Raw genomic sequence first — 23444 nt, 5'->3', positions numbered from 1 at the left:
TATTGCCGTCAGTCAAGGTACAATTTTGATCAGATCATCTGCACCGTTAATCCGGTTTCACGTTGCCGTCTGTCTATGCTTTTACTTGAGTTCTACTGTCGAGACAACGCTTACTGTTACAAAAGCCCCATCACTTTTAACAATTTTGTAATTCATACATACCCACTCCTCTTCATAATTCTCTTAAGGTTTTTTTTTTTCAATAAAACAATATTTTTTTTTTAATTTTTTAAGATTTTAATTTTTTATTTTCGGCACTCATTGCAGATAAGTAATTGGAAAAAGTACATTTTGTGAAAAGTGCATGGCATATAAAAATTCGATAAATTTATTTATGTAGATAGAATAAATATTTTATAACAAATAAAAATATAACGGCTTATGTAATAGGCTGGCAGTAGAGCACAAGCAGTGTAATACCAAAAAAATAAAAAATTACAAAGTAAAGTGATCTCAACGTCGTTGCAGCCAAATTTTTGCAATTTAGCTAGCGGAAAATTTTAGGTGAGTTTTCAAGAATGCACGCAATTAATAAATTCTAAAGTCTATTATTTGTTGTTTTATACTTTTTTTTTTACAAATAAAATTAGAAATAAAAAAATCGAAAAAAGAAATTAAAATAAAATAATAAAATTAATCAAAAAAACACACACACAGACAATGCGAAGGCACCACCAACTCACTGCAACGCCGCCTTAAAGACGAATACCCGGATTCGTGGCTGCCACATAACGCAGCAGTTCATCGTTATCCTCGCAGATGACCGGCTTTTCGTGATAGCAGGCCACATCGTGCCATGCAATACCATCATTGTAGACATTATTCAATACCGACAAGCACTGCTCCTTGGTCTGGTTGATCTCGTATTCGGCATTGTCAGGTTGTGGGCGCTTCTTGTGGCCAGTTTGCGACCATGGATTGTAGCCCCAGCCTTGTGGAATGCGATTGGTGGCTTGAATCTTCTCGCGGGTGGCAGACCAGAACCAACCGTAAACATTTTTGGGTTCCAAATCGGGACGATTTTCACAGCCAGCGAAATCGCAAATACGGCCAGCAGTCCAAATGTAAGGTACATCGTTCTGTTGAATGACACGGAAAATCAGATTGTTCTTCTCTTGTGTCTCCAAAGCGACCAAGTCCATGCAGTATTCACGGCACAAATTACGACCATCCAACCAATCGACCTTCTTGTTGGCCAACGCTGGTACGTGAGAGCTGAGGAACATGTTGCGACCGCGGTAGGAGAATTCCTTAGGACCTGAATGGGTGATATAGAGAAAGAGAGAGGGAGGAGAAAAAGGAAATTAGCAGTTGATGCAACAGTAGGTGACATTTGTATGTATGTATGTATGTATGCATGCATGTAAATATTACTTCATGTTTGTATTAGTATTATGAATTCAGTAACTCTTCCAACAGTTAAACAACAAAAGACTTAAGCAACAAACTCGCTTGCGATTGCCACACATGCATCGTCTCTCCGTTGGCCCTTTTCAACACCACCACCGTCGCTCAAGCTATTCGTGCCACTGTTACAACAATTCATTATTTCCGAACCCTCCCGCCAGCCATGCAGCCAGCATAAGGCAAGTGCTAAAATATTGCAGCAACAAGCTCAGCTGAGAGTCACGATAACGATAAGTAGCTATCGACTGCTGGGTCGCTGTTGCGCAATTCTTGCCACAACAGATCGAAAAAGCAACAAATACAAAAACAGCAGCAACGATCTCGCAGCAAACAACAGCTGAACAGGTAATACATAACTTCTGCTGTAGCATACGTATGGAGTCGCTTCTTTAGCTGCACTTTGTCGCTGCCATTGCTATCTTCTTCTTCTTCGTTCAGCCGGTTGTAGAAAGAAAAAAAATAATAGAAATTTTTTCCCAACAATTATTCGCAATTGTGCTAATGTGCAACGCAAATGGGTGTGTGTTGGCGCTAAGTAGGTGGCTTGTTACACATGTCTACTACAATACCTTGACGGCTTCGCCAACGACCAGCGATAGAGCTAAAAAAAAACACCGCCACTAACGGCGGCAGCGGCTTAAATGTTGCAAAGTGTCTAGAAAAATGTGCAATTTCGTATGCAGTATGTAAATATGTATGTAAAGTCGGCAGTGAATTGAAACAGCAACCGCCCAAATATTGTGCAAAAACTTGTTTGAACAGCAGCGAAGCGCTTATGGAATTTTTTCGCACATCGGCGTTGATTTATTTTCTTTATCCCCTTTTGTAACTCATTTTTGCCGTTAAAATTTTCCTACATATCTTCAGTTTACTTACTGGCTAATAAGCCACAACAAATGTAAACACTTGCATAGTTAATGACGCTGTTTGTATGCAAAGTTGCAAAATGCTGCTCAAATGAATAAGTATCAGCAGCTACCGCCAATGTGGGTGGGGCTCGTTGCAGGCACACGCGTCTTTGATAATACTCGTGAGCGCCATAGCCGCTGGGATTTTCTTTTTTTCTTGATCAGATTTCATTTTCTGCCGACCTTATTTTTTATCTTGTTTTTTTTTTTTTTTTTGTAATTGATTTTACTTTTCAACCGACTTCAAAAAAGGGGGAGGTTATCAATTCTTTTGAATTTTATATTTTTTTTTTTACTGTATGTTACCGCATAACTTTGGACCATGTTAACCGTTTTCTATCATTTTTTTTTAAGGTCTCAGAGGTTGTCCCATACTAATGTGGTTTAGATCCCATCATTGGATTATGCAGAAATTAACGGTACTCTTAAATTTTTGTATGAGATCTTAAATCGGTTTTTTTTTTTCTTTAAAAATTATTTGTTTTGTAAGCAATAGATGCGGAGTATTAAGAATTTATGTTTCAGAAGTGGAATAATGACGCGTTTTGTTCAGACAAGTTACAAAGGACTATAACTTGTGAATTTTGAAAATTTTTTCCATACGATGTTGCGCACTTTTCACATATTTAAAGCATGCCCAACATAAAAATACTACACAAAAAATTCGGCAAAGAAAATTTCAAAAATTGCCGAGACATAAAATAAAAAAAATTAAATAAAAATTAAAAAAATAGTACCTAAAATTTTATTTAAAAAAAAAATTATTTACAAAAAAAAAACAAAAATTAAAAAACAATTAAATTGAAAAAGAAAAAAAGTTCAAAACATAAGATCATAAAAATCAAATTAAACAATAAAATCTAACACCAAAAAGATAATTAAATTGACAAAAAATTAAAAACTAGAAAAAAAGATAGGTCTCTAGAAGTTTAATGAATTAAAACAAAATATATATTTATTCCTTTTAAAACTATACAACTTGAAAAAACTTGAAGCAACCAATTAAACAAAAATAAATTAAAAAATTAAAATGAAAAACAAAATGGAAATAGATAAACATATTTTAGAAAATACAATGAAACTAATTAAACTAACAAACAAAATTCATAAACATTAAATAATAAAAAAAAATTTATCAAAAAAGGAATAAATAGTATGTATGTACTTAAAAATTAAATAAAAAAAATTATTTTTTTAAATGATATCTTTAATTTTTAAACAAAATTTAAAAATAGTTTACTTAAACAGACAAAAAACCAAAGTTGAAAAAAAAATAAAATCCTAGAAGGTAAACGAAATAAAATATATATGTTTCCTTTTTACCGATTAATTGCAACACTATTTTTTCCGCCATTCAGTTGCAACCAACCGAGGCTTTCAATTAGCTGAACTTTGGTTAACAGTAGCCAATTAAGTTGAATAAGGAAATAAAGGAAAGTTGAATAAGGTAACAACAGCTTACGGGGTGTGCATAGCTCAGTAGTTAGCACTTCTGACTTTGCACATCGATGATGCGGGCTTGATCCGCGCCGAAGTCTAGGAAAAAAGTCTGATGAGGAGATGTGGTGATCTCCGAAATAGCAGCTATAACTTCTACCGCTTAGCCTTTATTGTTGTTTCCTTTTCTCCTAACAAGCAAAACGTGATATAAAGCTCAATAACACTATTGGAATAAGCAAATTAAAACGCCACAATAAAATTAACAAACAAGCAAACTTTTATTAAACCGCCAAATTTTAGCTATCCGAATTTGGTTCACTAAATTTTATAATTTGAACTAAGTCAGCTTGCTCGATAAATTCTATGAAATCAGCTGATCAATTATTTGCCAGAACTGGGTTGCCATAAATTCGAAAACACTTCCCGGCCATTTCACGCTGTGAACATGAGTTAATAAACAGTTACACTGAAACGGATCTGAACGAGTGTATATTCCAATTTTGAGGCATATGTATATAAATGTTGATCCATTGAACCGATTTTTTCATTTAGCCGAAGTCTCAAATAACCGATGTATCAAACAAGCAAAAATAAAAGTGGGGCCACCAGAGTTTCCGTGCCAATTAAGCAGAGTTTTCAGTTAACCAGATTGCAACTAATCGGTTTCGACTGTAAAACAAAAAAATCCAAAACTAAAAGATAAATAACTAAATTGAAAAATTTAAATTTTTTTATAAAACAGAAAAAAATCAAATACGTTTCTAAAAGCTCAGTGAAATTAAAAAAGTATATTTTTCTTTTTAAAACAATAAAATCTAAAAAAAAAAATTAAGTTTCTAAAAATTAAATTTAATAAAAAAGTTTATACTTTTTTTTTTGTAAGACAATGGAATCTAATAATTAAAAGCAAATTGAACTATAAAAAGGATAAAATTATATTAAAAAAAAGTTCGCTACCCGAGGTTTCGAACCCGGATCTCTCGAAGGGCACACCAGTGCTTTGCTCATTCGGCCATTGCCACTATTGGAGCGACGCGAGCTAAATGATATATCTGCGCTTTCTCTCAAGTGCAGGAATGTTAGCTCTGTAGTCGAGTTTTTGCAACAATCGCGAGCCTTCGGAGCAGCACTCACCGACAAGCCATCACCGTTTGTTTTTAAACCGCAACGGAATTGAGCTCGGACCGTACTTTCGAGGTTCAGGTGTTTTTTTTTTTTTTCATTTCCTTAATGAAAACGAATGCCTAGCTTGACCTATTGAGCTTGAGCGCAATATGAGTTTTGCCCATCTGACCCACCCTACATATATGTCATCCCGAATTCAACTTTTGTAGAGCATTCTTGCTCGATAAAGGTACTGGAGGCGTCTGTCTTTCCTGGGGCATTAAATGGGCACTTTTGTCTAAATCTCTGACACCGGCAATTTTCGACCCTTCCCCCTTACTATCATACCAACATACATTTCTTTTAAGCTAGCATGTGTCGTTTTTGGAATTAATTCTACTCAACTCAGTCATTTTTTTAGCATCCAGTTCAATGGTATCACTAAACTTGACACTCTAACAGTCACTTGGTTCAGAAAGTTTAACTTCCAATTGAAATAAAGCCAGCAATGCCAAATGGTATACTTAAATGGCGGAAGAAAATAAAAATTCAACAATAACAAAATGGAGTGGAAAACTGAAATCACTTAGCTAACAAATGGCACTTCAAAACAGACACTGCTCTGTTGAAATCTTTCACACATTTCCATTTCAAGCAAATACCAGCCGCTATAATTTCCGCTCTTTGAAAAGCGATAAAAGCCGCCTCACCAGAGAAGATTTGTGATCCAGCTGGCATTAATGGTGACAAACAATAAGTCAAAAAATCAAGTGCATTTGCAGAGGCAAAAGAAAATGATTTGAGAAAGGATTTTCATTTCGCCTAGGTGCGTGAAGCGGAAGTACTTTGTGGTCAGTTGCCAGCAAATAAATTGTTTGACTTATGACTTGCATTTAAGACACATTTGTGGTTTGTAGAAAAAGTTGCAGCCGAAAATGCAATTACCAACTTGCGGTGTACAACAAAAGGCGCTATAAGTTATTTTCATAAGACTTCCGCAATTAGTATAATTTTTGTTTTTCTTCTGCGCTTAATAATTATAAATCTTCAAGTGGCTGAAGTTTTTAATTATGGCATATGGAAGGGCGTGCGCAAGAACTTAAAGTTGGCAAAAAAAAGTATATAACTGCAATGCTTAACGCATCCTGTATACTCATGCCAATGATTTGTGCAGTAGAAGAGTCTGCTGATGTAGCTGATAGCTTAAATAGCCTCATTACTACGCCATTAACGACTCATTCATTGCTTGAATGCATCTGCCGTTAAATCATCTTTTTCCTTTAGTCTTGTATCCGCTAGTATCTGCTTATAGCGATCTCTCTCTTCATGTAGGTCAAGGCAATTGCAAACTGAATAATTCGTAAAAACCAGTTGCAAATAGTTTCTTCATAAAAGATGTGCAACATCCAAACGCTAGCAAACAAAAGACTTAAGCAACGAACTTGCTTGCATGCTAGAATCTTTTTTAATTAGATAAAGGGAAATCAAACACTAGAGTAGCTAACTTTAGGTTAGATATTTTTGCACAAACATGAATGCATATATTTACATATATGTATATAAAGTATTCATATATGTATATATCCTATAAGAAGCCTACTAATAAGTCTGAAAGTTTGGGAATCAGCAAGTGTGCGAGTATTTTTATTGCTTTTTTACGCATAAACGCCTGACGGATTGGGATAAAATTTGATATACAGTTAGCTAATGACTGGCATTAACATATGGGATATTTTTTGGAGAGTATTGCCACTGTTTAAGAAGTTAAATTCAAATCAAATAATAAGTTCAACGAAATTTTAAAATATGGATGAAAAGAGAACGACACTCAAAGAGTTTTATTTTGAAATACTTTATTTCATTTATTTCTTCTTTTTTTGTTACATTTTGACTTACAAAACTAAATCGAAACTTGCAAAAAATTCTTTCTTGCAATCAAAACCTAATTTATTTCAACCTCAAATTTAATTGCACTCTACTCTATGTATAATATTCTTAATTAAGTATTGAACTGCAGCAATTCTTATTTTACTACAGCTACAATTCTTACTTTGCCCCAAATTCAGACGCTTCTTTCGAAATTCTGCTTCTAACAGCAATGCATTGCCTAATAGAATTTTCAATTAGTTTTTCAATTTTTCGTTTTCAGATGCTTCTAGTCATAACTCTTCCGTAATAGCAACAAAAAAAAATAGGAAAAAAATCTAAGAAGCAACATTGTGCTGCAGCAGAACTGACAGCAAAGTATACACTATGTATGAATGTAAGTAGTAATGTTGCAAGGTGATGCAGCAGCAAAGGCAACGCTAATGCACAACCAAAGATTGGCTGCTGACTGCAACAATGCAGCTCCTCGCAACGCCAATGTAGGAAACAACTTCAAGCAACTAGCAATTTTTGTACTATACCGATGTTGCAACACTGTTTCCACTCATTGTCAGCGCTGTGCGCCAATGAAGATGAAAAACGTGAGCATATCATTCAATATTTTGTTGAGCGTTATTTCTTTTTGCAAAACCACCCATTTTTTGCTTGCTAAGCTGACCTGAAAAGTTTTTAAGTACTTGGAAAAAGAGAAAATCAATTTTTTATTTTTAGTAGCTGGCAGTAAAGGGCAGCAGTTATTCGTAAAAACAAAAGAAAAAATGAGTTGCACAATATGCAGCATTTTTTTTAATGCTATGTGCAAAATTGCATACAATGGCGACAATAGTTGAAAATAATAATCAGGGCTTAAGTTGCTTATTGTCTATTAAAGCGCTTTTTTTTTAGAGCTTTAAGGTAGCTCAAAGTGAGATGATAGTAACTCACAATAAACACTTTTTAATGCGCAATAAATGTTATCGTTTGAGACATTGTGAGCTACAAGAAGTCAAAGTAAAAGTTGATGAAGATGAGCTGCTTTTTACATACTTTTAATATACACAATTATGTGTAAAATTATTTTATGAAAAAAGTATTAAAAGGAGTGATTACATAAAAAGTGAAAAGCAGCTTTCATACTGAATCAGACTGCTGCGGAAGTTATATTAATGAAAATTGTTAATTGTTTACAAGTCCCACGATTCGAATATACATATGTACATACATATAAACTCAATTGGAAATTTAATTGAAAAATTAAAAAAAATGTGTGCCAAGATTTGAACCTTAATATTGATAGGCTCTCACCTTTGGCTTCTCTTAAAGAGTTAATTTACCAAATATTCACATTTATTCACAGCAATCAGGCTCTCAATCTTTTTTCTTTTTTCTATCTAATGCAATTAGGTCTCTAGAAAACTTTTACACACCCTTCGCATCTGAACACAAGCAATGATGTAGATAGCTAACTATTTATGCCGTTGCACAATTAAGTGCACAAACAAACGATCTAACAAAAATTAAGTGATTTCTTTGAATTGCGGACAAAATTACGTCTAATTGTATTCGTTATTTCTGTTGCATTGGCATTTGCACACACATCCGCAATGTTGATTGCATTCGACTTGTAGCAAAGTATGTAAGCAATCGAGATTGCCCAGCCGATTGATTGGTCAAAAAAGTTGACTAAGCGACCAGCCGACAAGCTGACAAACTTGCAGGCCCGGCTTTATTTGATATTTATTGCTGGCAATTTTTATGGTCACTCTTTCTTTATTGCCTATGTAAATAGTAACTTGCAATGCAACTCACTAGCCTATATACATATATGTACATACATATGTAATAGGGCTGTGCGATTATTCGATTACTCGAGCAAGTTGGTTAATCAATTATTCGGTTAATCAATTACTCGAGTAATCAAGATTTTGATTCCTCAAAACGATGATTAATCGAGTTACTTGAAATATGATTACTCAAAAAAAATAATTTTGCTCGTTAACAGAGTTTGCTTTGGAAAATGCTTATTTTCTTTTTTACATTCTGTATATGAAAAAAATTGTTTGCTTTCATTTTTGAAAACAGAAACGTTGTTTTCAAAGTATCAAGGAACTTTAACTACTTTATACATATGTAAAGAGTTGAAATGTTGATTACTCATTTTACTCGAAATGTTGATTAATCATAAAGCAAATTACTCAAATATTTTTGTTTTTGGTTAATCAAAAATCTTGATTACTCGAGTAACGGAACTTTTGAGTAATCATAATTTCCAATTAATCGAATAATTGAGTTATTTATTTTATGATTAATTAAAATTTTGAGTAATCAATTAATCGCACAGCCCTAATATGTAATAATATAAGTATACTCGTATATTACATTACAGATAATAAAGTGCAGAAAAGCTATCTTCAGTAGCGTATATCTGCTGCTGTGTTTGTTGCACTGCTCCCTTTCGCAACACCCAAAAACGAAAACACATATTCAGTGTAATTAATTCAGCAGCTAAATAAAAAAAAGACTTTCAAAACAACTGAAATTACTGCTACGTGTACGAGCAACAGTTTGAATTTCTCAAGCTTCTTAATTCAATTTCATGCAGTTTCAATTTTAATTATTGATTATAAAAATTATTCCCATATTAAAATATTCCACGTTACAAAATACTCGTGCATATGTATGTAAGTACATAAATGCATACATATACACATATAAAAGGGTACATCACTGTCCATACAAAAATAAAAAATAGCACTGTTTTCCGCACGGAATTATAAATCTTTATTTTAAGACTTTCGCCAAAATATTTGGCAAGAATATTGAGAATTTCGTAAGCGGGACCGATTTGAAAATGCTACCAAAAGTATTATTATTTTAATGCCATTGAAAAAAATTTCAAAAATTTGTATGCCAACATTTTAAGCTTAAACTCAAACTCTTCTACCAAAAAAAAAAAATTGGAAATGGAAAAAAATTGTTATAAAAACGAATTTTATCTAAAAAAATCGATTTTTCGGAGCTTTTTCAAATCACTCCCGCTCACGTAATTCTTAATTATTTTCGGAAATTTTTTGCGGAAGTATTTTAATATAATAAATTTTTTAGTTCCGTTGAAAAAAATCGCAACATTTTTTTGGCGAGCCATCCTAATGTGTATACGTAATATGCATATTTACGTATATACATATGTATAAGCCGATTTGTGTCATCAACAAATTTCATGTTTGATGTGAGTTAATTAAAAATTCATTTTTATTAAAAAAAAAACTGTTTTTAGCACAACAATAAAAAAAATATAGCGTCAACGACTACAGCGTGTCTCATGTTAATTTCAAGCTCTAACAAAGTATATTTAAATATTAAAAAAATTAAAGGGAAAAAATTACATACAAACGCACCCATAACTTTTCCATTTACCGGCTCGCCAAGTAAATCTCGCACACCAAGAATCCGCTTGACGATAAAAGCGTATTCGTTATTCGTTTGCGCGAAGCGGATGTGTGCACGTTTTTTGTTTTTTATTTTTTATTTTTCTAATAAGATAAATAATAGAATATTGGAATTTAATAGACTACTAAGAGATGAGCGCTTTTTATTTTATAGCAAATCAGGTTATGCCAGCATTTATTTTGCTATACTCCATTAGTCTTCTTCTTATCTATTTATAAATGCAAATTTTGTTAAGCACAGATTTATGTAGTATGTATTAGCTTTTCATGAAAACAAGAGCGGAACTAAAAAATACATAGAAAATTGTTCTAAAGTCTGGCGAACAAATGAATTCTTATTGGGAAGTAAACAAGCCAAACCGGATGATTTACGATTCCGACTTTAGCGAGATGACATCTGATTCCAGGGTTTCCCGGGCCCATGGATAGAGTGAAATGGGAAGGAAACTTTATACACCACCAAAAGATCTGAAACATTGCTTGAAGTAGGTTCAAACTTGAGAAGAGCTTGGGAAAAGAGATAATTGGAATGATAGAGCAACACCGAGGAAGCACCGCAGGAACTCGTCAAGCAAAAGGCTTATTAGCGGTGTACAACCTGAAGGGATGCAAAATTTTCTAATGAGCTTCCCTGAAGAGAAACTAAAGTTTGTCGCAGGTAGCCATACAGGACATTGCAGACTTTGAGCGGGATGTACGAGTAGTCGAAGTGTTGTGAAGAATAGAGATTATAATAAATTTCAACAAAAGGTGACCAGCAAGGCTTATTTCTTATTTTTTGCATTTTTCCTTTCTTTTTTTTTGTATTTTATTTTATCTTACTTTATTTAATTTATTTTATAGTATTATTATTTATTATATTTTAGTTTATTTTATTTTATCATTTTACCTTTTTATTTTAGTTTGTTTTATTTTATTTTATTTTATTTTATTTTATTTTATTTTATTTTATTTTATTTTATTTTATTTTATTTTATTTTATTTTATTTTATTTTATTTTATTTAATTTTTTTTTATTTTTTATTTTTTTTTATGTTTTTTTATTTTGTTGCATTTTATTTTATTTTTTATCATTTTATTTTATTTTATTACCATCCTTTTATTCGCATTTTCACCAAAGGCCAACAACCGACCTCATTTTCTACTTCTTTTTGCCGCTCTATTCATTCTCTCCTACACACTTTCCAATGCAAGTTTGCATGCAACGACCTTCAATGGTAAAATTTTAACAATACATTCGTGGTTTTCATGTTCAAGTGCCCGCAGCAATTGAAAATAATTATCAGTCAAGAAAATGTGTAAAAATGTGGAATATGTCTTCATAAATGTACAACAATGTCGATGTAACCAAATGTGGGTTTTCGATTAAAATCTATTACTGTACTGCACGTACGAAAAATATATATATAAACATACGAATACTTATGTATGTATGTATAGGCATTCGATTGAAAAAGGAGAGACGTGAAGAAAAATTGTGTAAATGTTGCCAAAAGCCAAATCAAATACAATTTTCCACTTATTAAAAATGCAAAACTCGTGTTTGACCGCCGCTGCATGCGGACTGGTGGCTCGGTGGCCAAAAAGTGTTGGCACGTACATACATACATATATAGTTTATTTACTTATGAATGTATGTGCACGTTATGCACGTATGATTGTATGCACATCCGTATGCATGCACATACATAAGTAGTATACAAAATAGTTACACGTTTCAACACAGTTTTAGGCGTTGTTGTGATTGTTGCTGGTAAGCCAAAAGCGAACTACCAACAGCCGGTATTAAATGGGCAATGAGTAAACAGTAGCCAGGTAGTTAATCAGCTAAAATTCATAAATATTTGGTTATTGCACTAACTACGATAGCAACAAAATTTTAGTTAAAAAAAAAAAACCTAAAATGCAATTGCATCAAATTTAACACATTTTCTGGGCTGTGTAGCTTGTAAACGAGAGTACATAGCCCGTTTAATTTTTCACGATTTTTTTCAAATTTTCCTTGTTTTAATAGCTTTTTATTTTCATTTTTTACTATTTCCCCCTCATCGAAATCAATTGGCTTCGCCTTAAAAAACGCACTCACGCACGTTTCCACTCTTAATATGCAATTTTTTTTTATGGACATCAGTCACAAGTGTCACGTCTGTCTCGCCTGACTAAATGCGAGGAAGCGAATTGTTATGACCCATTTTGCCTGCTTTGACTTTATGTAAGCTTCGCAGCCATTACACACATTTGTCGCTTGACGTTCACTGCATAAATATGAAATTTTTATTTAACTACACACTAACCAATTGGTGACTACACAAATGGCACGATTAGGTTGGTAGGTGGGTAGGCGCATGCGTGCGGCAAGTTGCGCAGTTGTGCTCCTTTTGTTGTTTATTTTAATAGATTTTTTTTTTGCTTTTCAGCAATATTTTTCAATTTGTAATTGTATTTTTATTAATTTTTATTTTTTTAATTTTTAGTATCATTTTTTATTAATTAAAACAAGCATTAAATTTTTATGGATCTCTACTTACGTCTGGCACATTTCGCTGGCACAGGCAGTGATAAGAATCTACCAGGCTTTGTTGATGTTGTTGTCGTTGTTCTGGCCTGTGAGATGGCAGGTTCAGCGCACGCCACTACTATGCAGACAGCAGCTATCACAAGTGTGATCTTCATCTGTAAATACAAAAAAAAAAAAACACAAGTAATTAATTATTTGCTAAGACTTGAGTTTATTTTCATTCCAAAACATCTATATGTAAACTGTGATTTGAGGAGATCGCATTTTATGGATTACATTCTCAAAACAACAAAAAACCCCAGAAACAATATGTACAAAACTAAAGAAAAATAACAAATTAAATGAAATGGAAAATTGGAAAAAAATGTTTAACCTTGAAGAAAATTTAAAATAAGCTAATAGTAAAAAAAAAAAACATTTTTTCAATTATATCGGCACTCGCGCCATATATCGGCTTAATTTTTTGTGGAGTTATTTCCTTTCATTTGGGTAATATACATTTCATTTCACATATAAACCAAATCTGACTAAAAATACGGGATTTTCACCACCTAGCGGATTAATTCATCTAATTTCAAGTGTGTAGCTCATCAGGAAGTTGGCTGAAAATTGATTATAAGATTTGATCCGAACAAACATATATACATACATACGTACAAAGCAAGTTAAATAAAAGCTTGTAAAAAATCGAATTATGGGAATAAAAACGAAATATAAAACTGAAGATAAATAATAAAAAAATTATACCAACAAAATTTAAAAAAAAAAATAATAAATAAAAGAAACTCAAAAAAATATAAATAAAATATATAAAAAATCTAATGGAAAACAAAACAAAAAAATTAAAAATTCATAAAAAAAAATAAAATGGCTAACAGTCAGAAATACAAAAAAAAAAAATACAAAATTTGGAAAAAAATAAAAAGAACGAAATTTCAAAAAATAATAAATTGTAAAAAAAGAGTGATTAAATTATGGCAACGTAATTAAAAACTGTAAAAGTTATAAAAACTCGAAAAAGCTGGAATGGATAACAGTCAAACTTATCAAAGAATTCAAAAAGTTACAAAAAAATAAAAAAAAAAATTAAAAAGAAGAAAAGTACAAAAAACCGGAAATTAAAATGAAATAGTTGGAAGTAAACAGTCATAGATCAAAAAGAAGAAAATTAAAAAAAAATAAACCAAAACGGAAAAAATTAATAAACAATTTAAACTGGATGTCAGTCGTAAAACCAGGTAGAAATAAACAATTGATAAAAAATCCTAAAATTAAAAATTTTATAAAACTATGTATAAACCAGCTTATGTAATCCAAAAAATATGTAGATTTACTTCGCGCGTTTCACAATCAAAAATTCGAAAAATATAATAACTGATACAGAAATTTAAAAACCATGAAAAATAAAGAAAGTTAAAAAAAATAAAAATTAATATAAAATAAAAAAACAACAAAATAGAGATCGAAATTCCAAATTACCCAACTTATGTAATCTAAAAAAAAATATGTAGATTTTCTTCAGGCGTTTCACAATACCTTGCCTTACAAGTAATTCTAATATTTTAAAGTCTATATTTAATTGTTTGGTGTATTGAATCCTCCTCCGCCTTCAAAGCTACTGATAATAAATTATATTTACGGGCTTTATAAATACAAATTTATTGAATTAATTTAATTTTTAGAAACTCATTTTGTTTTTTTTTATTAGTTAGTTTTTTAATTTAGTTTTAGTTTAATTTTTAGATTTCATTGTTTTGAAAAGAAAAAATATTTTTTTTTATTTAATTTAATTTTTATAATAACTATGTGTTTCTTTCTCTCTTTTACTTAAATTTTTCTTTTTTTTTATTTAATTTTCTTTTAAATTCTAGATTATATTGTTTTGAATAGAAATTTTATTTTAAATTTCATCTAATTTTAGAAACCTACTTTATGTAATTTTTCTTTTTTTATTTAATTTCTCTTTTTTAATTAAATTTTCTTTGGTTTTCAGTTTTCATTGCTTTAAAAAGAAAAATATTTTTTTAACTTTTTCTTCTTCCCTTTTTTAATTTAATTTGTTTTCTTTTTCATTTAAATTTTCTTTCAGTATTTAGACTTTATTGCTTTAAAAATAAAAATCTTTTTTTTTAATCTAATTTTATTTTTAGATACTTATTTTATGTACTTTTTAAATTTAATTTTCTTTTGGTTCTTAGATTTTACTGTTTTAAAAAGACAACTATTTTTTATATTTAAATTGAATTTATAGGTTTTTTTTTAATATCAATTAATTTTTGGAAACTGATTTAATGTTTTTTTAATTAATTTTTCTTTTTTCATTTAATTGTTTTTAATTTTTAGATTTTATTGTTTTAAATACAAGTATATATTTTTAATTTTTATAAACTTATGTTAAGTACATTTTTTTCTTATTTAATATAGTTTTTCTTTTTATTTTAATTTTCTTTTAGATTTCATATATACTGTTAAGAAAAATATTCGCTTTTATTTAATTTAATTTGTAGGGTCTATTCTGCTTCTTTTTTTAATGAAATTAAATTTTTGTTTTAATTTTTAGATTTTAATTTAATTTTCAGAGAACGTATTGCTAAAGGGCAGACAGAATAACGTTAAGGCCTCCTACTTTGCTTGTCTTTCAATGAGTCTTTCGAAACACAGAAAAGAGCTTTCAAGATAATCGTTAGAATAGACAATTTTCAAGGTGAATTTAGTTAAACTTCTCAATTTGTGAGAACTTATAAATTGACTTTATGTCGGGTAAACTCAGTTAAACGAATACCTAAATTGTGTGACAACATCAAGGTCTACACAGAAAATCGTAGTAGCAGCTCGGCCAAGCGCTTAGCAAAATATGAAGCACCAAATGTTTGCTTTTTTTTTAATTTAGAAATACTTCTTAATTATTCAATTTAGCTGTATATATAAACAAATCTTAAACTTTATTTTTCATGATTTCAGTTTAAGGCATTGCCAAGAAGATTCAGTTAAATATTTCATAAATCTAATGACTTGGCAGCATTCTTGTATTAATTCTTAACTAATTTTCGATTACCTTATTTAGCTATTCTACGGCGCGTGGCATTGATAGCTAGCTACCTATGTAAAAACAAGTTGCCATTTACGGCTGGTTGAAGATGTTGAACTTGCGGGTCATTAGTGCCAAAATGATTGCCTTAAAAACTTGGCTTTGTATATTTGATTTATTTAAATTTTATTTTGTTTAAAAAATAAACGAAGAAAACTGCTTTTGCGCATAAAATTTGCATAAAACTAATGCAGATGAACTTTAATCATTTAATTTGCAATTTTTTGCAATAAAATTTTCAACAAATAAATGAAAGCCATCAACAGCAGCTGTAAGTAAATAAATCAACGAAGTTTGAGTGGCTGGCATGGGTAGAGCGCGGGGAAAGAGTAGATATCAAATTCCAAATACACACGCACCCTCTCAATATGCCGTTGTTTCAAATGACAATGACCACCACAAAATGTTTGCGTGTATGGGTGTAGCAATGTAGCTGAACTTTGCTGTTGCAGCTGCCATAATCAAGTGACAATCAATTCACCACAAAGGCACACACACACACACACATTACACATGCAGATATTTTGGTGTACCGCATATGTAAGTTCGTTCATTGTTGTTGCTGTTGCTAACTACTTACACACTTATGTACAGCGAAATAATAGATCTTAATAATCACTGATCATTAGTGTTTGACATTAATTTTTTGGCTTAGAGTTGACGCCACCAACTACAGCCATAGGGGCAAGCGATCGACGACCACCAAGTAATAACCAATAAAACTAACAAACAAATTCACAATAGCAGCGACAGCAACAACAACAACAATAACGGCAAAAATTGATTATTACGCTATTATAGCAAGTGTGCAACAATGATTATCACTTTTTGTTTTTTTTTTTTTGATATGCTGTTGCTAATGTTGATGCTGGTGTGCGTGCGTGCATGTAATGCGCATCCCGCTGACAGCGGCTACGCATGCGCAAGTGTCTGCCACTGCCACTATGTGTACTTACTGGTGCTGCTGCGCGGCTCATACAATATGTGTGTGTGCACATGACTCGTTTGATTTGTTTTTATGTCAAGGATGTTCATATAACCGGTTGAGCATCGCGAGACTTGCATATAAAAAAAAAATCACCTCACCAATAAATAATAAGTCAAGAAGCAGCAAAAAAAGAGCCAAAGCTGCTCACCAACCAATCTATGTACATATATACATACGCTTTATACAAAAGCACCGACATGGGTACATTAGGGTGCATCACTCGCAATAAAAAAAAATAAAAAAACAATTTTATATCATAAACTTTATTATATTTTAAAACTTGCGCCAAAATATTTCGGAAATATATTACGATTAACGTTAGCTTGATGCAGTTGAAAAAACCTTAAAAATCGAGTTTTTTATAAACAAAATTAATTTAAAGAAACAGTTTTCTTAAAATTACCTCAAAGGGTTCAAGCCTAAAAGGTCTGCATAAAAATGTTGGAAAAGTAACAGCGGAATTGAAATATCAAGCCCCAACCGCCAAAATAACGTAAGCGACATTTTTTTTCAAAATTTTCGTTTTGATGCAGAAATGCATCTAGATGCTCTAGGAATATTTCTACATCAAAAAAAAATTTTGAAAAAAATGTTGCTTACGTTATTTTGGCAGTTAGGGATCGATATGTAATGCCATTTTGGATATATTTTAAAATCGTTCCAGCTCACGTAAATCTTAATAAGTTTCCTAAATATTTTGCCGGAAGACTTAAAACATAGTAGGTTTTATAATTTCGTTAAAAAAACGCAATTTTTTTTTTTTTTGGTGAGGCACCCTTATATACATACATATGTATATAAGCAACAATGTAGTAATTCGTTAATTTTTAATTTGATTGCTATTGATTCATCGGCGATGTGTTGTGCAAAAGATGCGTGTGTAATTTTAATCTTTTTCTGATTTTGTTATTGTATAGCTTTAGGCTTTCATTTGCACAATAATGTCTAATAATGTGACAATAAATAATTCAGTGCACGCTCAAAGCTCATTTATGTGCTTTTTTTTTGAGTTCGTTTGTTTGCTTTGACTTTGAATTAGAGTTGATGTAATGCGATTTTGGAATGTTTGCTGCGTGAATGGGCGCATATTTTTTCATAGTTGTGTAAATATTTACATATATCTGTGCGTACATATGTACTTCTGAAAATGATTTCATTTTCATTAAATTATAATTTCATTATAGAAATATGTGGCGTGTGAAACGAACTTCCAAAATCATTTCTACTAAAGTACGGGCATTTGTTTGCATTTAATCAAAAGACTTAAGCAACGAACTTGTAATGAACAAAAGTCACAAAAATAATATTATTATTTGTATATAATAGTAATGAGTAATGCTTATTGTTTACAACTCTGCGTTAATCGCCCTTGACCTCAATTGAGATCAATAAATTTCCATTTTTTTCACATAAAAAGAGGCTTTTAACAAAGGATTTTCCTTATTTCTTCATTGGATATACGCACTTTGTGCCTTATAACATTCGAAGATTTGAAAATCGTACAAAAACATAAATTAAATAAAAATAAAATAAAAATTATTTACTACAATTCAACAGATCAACTCAAAGTTACAAAATGTCTTCAATAGTATTTTTACTAATAATAAAACTATAGCGAAAATGTACTTGAGGGATCTATTAAGCAGATCTAAGCTCTTCGCCCTGTTATGGTCAGGCCTGAATTTGCTTGATATTTTACAAAGTCTGTATATCAGACCAGCTGTAGGATTTCTGTTTGAATTATTACAAGTAAGAAAACCAGTGCCAACGCTTCGTTTGCCATCCCCACAGGTTCTTGCCTTCGTCAAACGACAATATTTCTACACAGTGGGCCGTATGAATAAAAAATTAGCAATTGCTTTTTCTTAAAATTTCTAACACTTTACTCGATTTATTCAAACAAAATTGAAGTAAAAGGTATGCAATTTTAAGAAAAAGCAATTGCTTTGTTTTTATTAATTCGGCCCAGTATTCGATATAATTTGGCTTTCAAAGTCCCTTGGCTAGTGACAACGATAGTAATTTTTCTGGCTGTCTAGAACTTTCATTAACGTTAGAATCCATTGATTACAATTTCTTTGATGATTTCGGCGTGCATAAGTGATATGCGCTAATGATCCTCATTGTTTATCAAAAGCCCTTTTCGAGTCTTGCACAAGAAATTCTCAGAAGCTCCTTATAACCTCGGCAGAGAAACGCGGAGTACTGCTATCGCTATTGATCAATGTGATGATATGTAACTATATATATATCTAGGTATATATCAGTGACCATAAAAAGCGTTGTTATTGTTAACTTGTCTTACTTGGGCTATATCTTTTAAATTTATTGATCATAACAATTACATAAACTTGCGCAATTATCAAATTAAATATATGTATGTACTTGTACACATGAAACTTAGAAAACGAATTATTTAAACAAAAAAAAAATCCAATCACACTTCATTAATCAACAGCCACAAATAATTGAAGCAATTTGTCACAAATCTATACACCCATGAATGTCAAATCTCTATGTTAAATTAAAATTAATGACGAAATGACGTTCATACATTTGGGCGTGCATTTTTTACAAATGTATCATTAATTAATTTAATAATCGATTTAGCTCCGTCACTTGAGATTTAAACTCATTTATTGAGCTTGTGATTAGCGCACACATTTGCTGACAATTGAACTAGAAAAAGACAAATGAGTGGGCTTGGGTCAGGGATAAAGTTGCGCTTGTAGTTCTACTTTGAATACTAATCACTAAAATTTGCATTTGTAAAATTCACACAACAATAAAATGCACACGCTTGCCATGGCAGCAAGCATAAAATTGGCAAATGCAAATCCAAGACCATTTCCACAACATCCTAAACAGCCCTATTGTGTTTTCGTTCATTCCAAAAAATGTTACGCATTTCATAATTTTGTCGTTTTAAGCAACCATCTGATTTCCATGGCAGCAATCTTCAGCCTTTTTCGCCTTGCTAGAGTGTCGTAATTTTACAATCGAACACAAAAAGAGAAAGGGTCAATCAAAAAAGGCGAACTTTTCCGATAGAAACGAAAACACCATTAGTGGTTTAAAAGGGAGGGATTTTCCTTATAACTGAAATGAAATTTAATGAAATGAATAAAACAGTATGTGGAAGAAGTAGAGCTCTTGTTAGTCGACTAATCGGTTAGTCGATTAGCAAAAGTTGTTTCAAATAATAGTCGGTAAATAGCACATATTGGGTAAAGTTTTCAATGAATTTCTTAACAGCAATGTGAAAATTTTACCATATTATACTGCGTTAGTCGAAAATGAACGCTTAGTCGAATTCGAACGGTTAATCGATAAATTGCTATTCAACTATCAACCGACAAAAAAGTTGCTAATCGATTAGTTACTAACCGAATAAATAGCCGGAGCCAGAAAATTGTGATTTTTTTTTTAAGAAAAAAGTCTTGATTCAGGATAAATTCCTAAGCTACTGGGCTAATTGATAGGATTTATGCTTTTTAATATCGAATTTATGCTGCAGAATACCATAGAAGTAATTTCATTATGGAATTTAATATCTAATATTTTGAATTGAGTAGCATATGTATTTCGAAATTAAAGAAAATTTTCAAAAAAGAATAAGATGTTGTTGACCACTTTATATACAATCAATATTCAAAATTACTTTTCAAAATATTCGAATTTTTAAGCTTGAAAATTGATTTGAAATAAGATTCGATTAGATAATATGGGCACTTAAACTTATGATATTGGATTTCTAAGTAACACTGAAAATATGTTAAACTAATTTCCTATACAAGTTATACAAATTTTTATGTTTTAAAAATTTCCAGAAAAATTCTCTAAATTCAAATTTTTTATATATATTTTAATATCGATATTAAAACTTGAAGCGCTGAATAAAATTTTGAATATGTACATACATATGTATGTATATCGAGCTATAAGAAATTTATATTTTTTATTTAATTTTGTATTTTTTTTTTATGTAGAACTGCGTTTAGATAATCTAGCAGTATTTCTGCATCAAAAAAAGAAAATGGCTATGCTATTAGGTTTAGTATGGTAAAAAATATACAACTTTCCAACTTTTGCTTTCGACTGATTACCTATTTTGAAATACATACGTGTTTTATATAAATAAAAAGCACTATTTAAATTCTTTCTTAACAATTTTCTGTGTGTTCAAAATTTCTGTGTGTGAAATTCAAACTTTTTTTATAATTTGAAATATATTTTTCAATATATTTTTCAAATCCATTGACACATCTTTCGATATGCATATGTATATATATAAGTTTGAACTTTTTCATTGAAAATATGTAAAAAAATTGCCACCTAAATTACAAAATTTCTTATAACATGTATAAGACTTGCGCCAAAATATTTCGGAAAAATAGAAAGATCAACGTGATCGTACCTCCAAAAATCTAGATTTTTTACAACAAAAACTTTGCATTGAAAGATATTCTTATGCAACTTTTAAGCTCAAATTGATAAATCTTAATATTTTTTCGAGGTAGTTTAGCCGAAGTCTTATGGCCTCATTCATAAAAAATAAAGTAGCTTTATAAAAGGTTTACAAATTGAAAAATGCATGAAAACATCAATTTATAAAGCTCTCTAAACCTACTTTATTTTTTATGAATAAGGCCATTAAAATATAACAAATTTTATAATTCTGGTGGGAAAACAATACTGATTTTTTGTATAGAGAGCGGTGCACCCTAATAAAGAAACTAACATATGTATATATATCTCTTTTCTACGAAGTGTGTTTTAAATAAAAATAGCGTCCTCTTATTTTTAAACAGACTTTTATTTGGGAACAAAATTGTAATTTTTTTATTTCCAATTAGACAAGTAACTTATAAATATTATTTTTAAAGCTTTTAGATCAAAGCAAAAACAATGTTTTCGAATTTTTTAATTTAAGTTTGTAATTTTTTAATTTTAATTTTTGAAATTTTTTTTTTCAAATTTTTTAAATATATTTTTTTTATCAAAAATAATATTTTGGAAGAATTAATTACTATACGATTTTCAACCTTTAAATGGCCATTTTTTTCTTACAAATCTTAGCGAAATTCATAAAAAAGTATGAAGATGATGAATAGGTCTCAAAGGAAAAGTTTGATCTTGAAATAATTATTTATTTTTTTGTAAGAAACTAAAAAATATTGTCAAAATTAGCGCACGTAGCATTTTAAGTATTCTCGGCATTGGCTCGAAGGCCTGTAAGACCCCTTGTCCATTGCTATAGTTTAATACGTACTGATATAACAACCGCTGCTATTTTCCCCAACCTAACAAAAGACTTATGTCACGAACTTGAAATCAGCTGAAACACAGTCAAGCAATTGGCTCATCACCGTCCAATCACAATCGGCATATTATTTTTCAAACGCATAAATTAAAATTTTGCAATCCCTAAAAAAACAAAAATACAAAACTGCTTCCTTCATAAAACGAAAGACTTAAGGCACGAACTTGCTAAGTAACTATTGCTTCCAATCAGAGATTAGCGAGTGAGTGAAACTGAGAATTTCTTAACACTTCATAATAATTGCAAAATTTTAAAAAGTTGTTTTTAAACCTGCTTATGATTTTTTCAAGAGTTTGAAATTTTGGCAACAGCTTAATTTTGCATTTTTCACTTAATTTGATTTAAATCCTTTGGCATGCTAATGTTTATTTCTTCTTTTTTAATGTAATATTTTTTTAAATTTATTTTTTGTATCTTTGTTCTGCAAGAGTTCACCCTTCATCGTCGTCCATTACAGTCTTTATATGAAGTCAATATTATTACTGCACTTTCACACTGCCATTTTTAATGAGGTCCTTTTTAATTTCATGCCGGTTGTCATAATCAATAATAATTTTCTTCAGTTTTTCGTTTAATTTTTAACTCAAAACCCTTTGAGTTTAAAATTTTATTAGTAATTTCACTCGAATGTAATCCATTTTGTTTTGCAGCGCCACAATTTTTTTTTTTTTTTTTTTGTTTTTTCAAAGATAATTTTTCTTTTTTTTCTATTTTCGCAAATATATATCCTTTTCTTCGTTCGCGTTCACTTCCAATTCGCTTACCTTTGCTTCACTTAGCACTCTAAATGCTCTCTTCAATTATTAGAATTCACAATTTTCTAAAGTATGCGCTCGTGCCTGTGTACTCGACGACTATTACCGGATCTGGCACAACCAGACGCTGTAACTTGCAAACGAAAACAAAAGTCAAATGCGAGCTGCAAAGTGTTTTATAGCCACTTAGAGTGTCAGGGCGCGCAGCAAAGTGGATGTCGAAGCGTTAAACCAGTCAGTCAACGGCGACATCATGCCAGCGGCGTCTAACCAATAGCACCCATACCAGCAGGCGCGACAGCAACACAAATACATTGATACGTACATACGAGTGTATATATGTAGATACATTTGCAGCGAATTCTAAGTAGGTAATCAGTGTATTGATCGGCAGCTCTGCAACTGTAGTTGTGTGACTCCCTGCGGCTGTGGCGCTTCTTCAGCAGTGAGCAAGTGAGTGAGTGACTGCTGAGTGTAGGTAGGCGGCAAGGTGCTTCCCTGCAGGGAAAGCAACTAGCTGTGAACTAGAATTCAACCAGTTTACGTTACAGCCCAACTAGTTCACCTTCTATCCTTTTTCACGAGATATCGATTGTCA

General features: G+C 31.1%; 1 protein-coding gene across 2 annotated transcripts; it reads right to left on the bottom strand.

Moving 5' to 3' along the window:
• Positions 1 to 312: 312 nt before the first annotated feature.
• slf (C-type lectin domain-containing protein slf) lies at positions 313 to 23014 on the bottom strand. Of its 2 annotated transcripts, XR_001848465.1 has the most exons (4): positions 22856 to 23014; positions 12703 to 12847; positions 447 to 1258; positions 313 to 403 (listed from the first exon to the last, which is right to left on the bottom strand). XR_001848465.1 is itself a non-coding variant. In XM_017624162.1 (3 exons), exons 2-3 carry the CDS (start codon positions 12845 to 12847, stop codon positions 696 to 698), a joined length of 708 nt encoding a protein of 235 aa, XP_017479651.1. In that variant the 5' UTR covers positions 22856 to 23014; the 3' UTR covers positions 313 to 695. The 2 variants fall into 2 exon arrangements, 1 of the variants encoding a protein (XP_017479651.1); XM_017624162.1 differs by having other exon boundaries at positions 313 to 1258.
• Between the last annotated feature and the right edge of the window lie 430 nt (positions 23015 to 23444).

This window comes from Rhagoletis zephyria, unplaced genomic scaffold (assembly GCF_001687245.7).
Source record: "Rhagoletis zephyria isolate East Lansing unplaced genomic scaffold, Rhagoletis_zephyria_1.1 Rzeph_scaffold_03517, whole genome shotgun sequence".
NCBI classification, from domain to species: Eukaryota; Metazoa; Arthropoda; class Insecta; order Diptera; family Tephritidae; genus Rhagoletis; species Rhagoletis zephyria.
The sequence above is the reverse complement of the archived record's forward strand: the minus strand, read 5'-3'. Positions and strand labels throughout refer to the sequence as shown.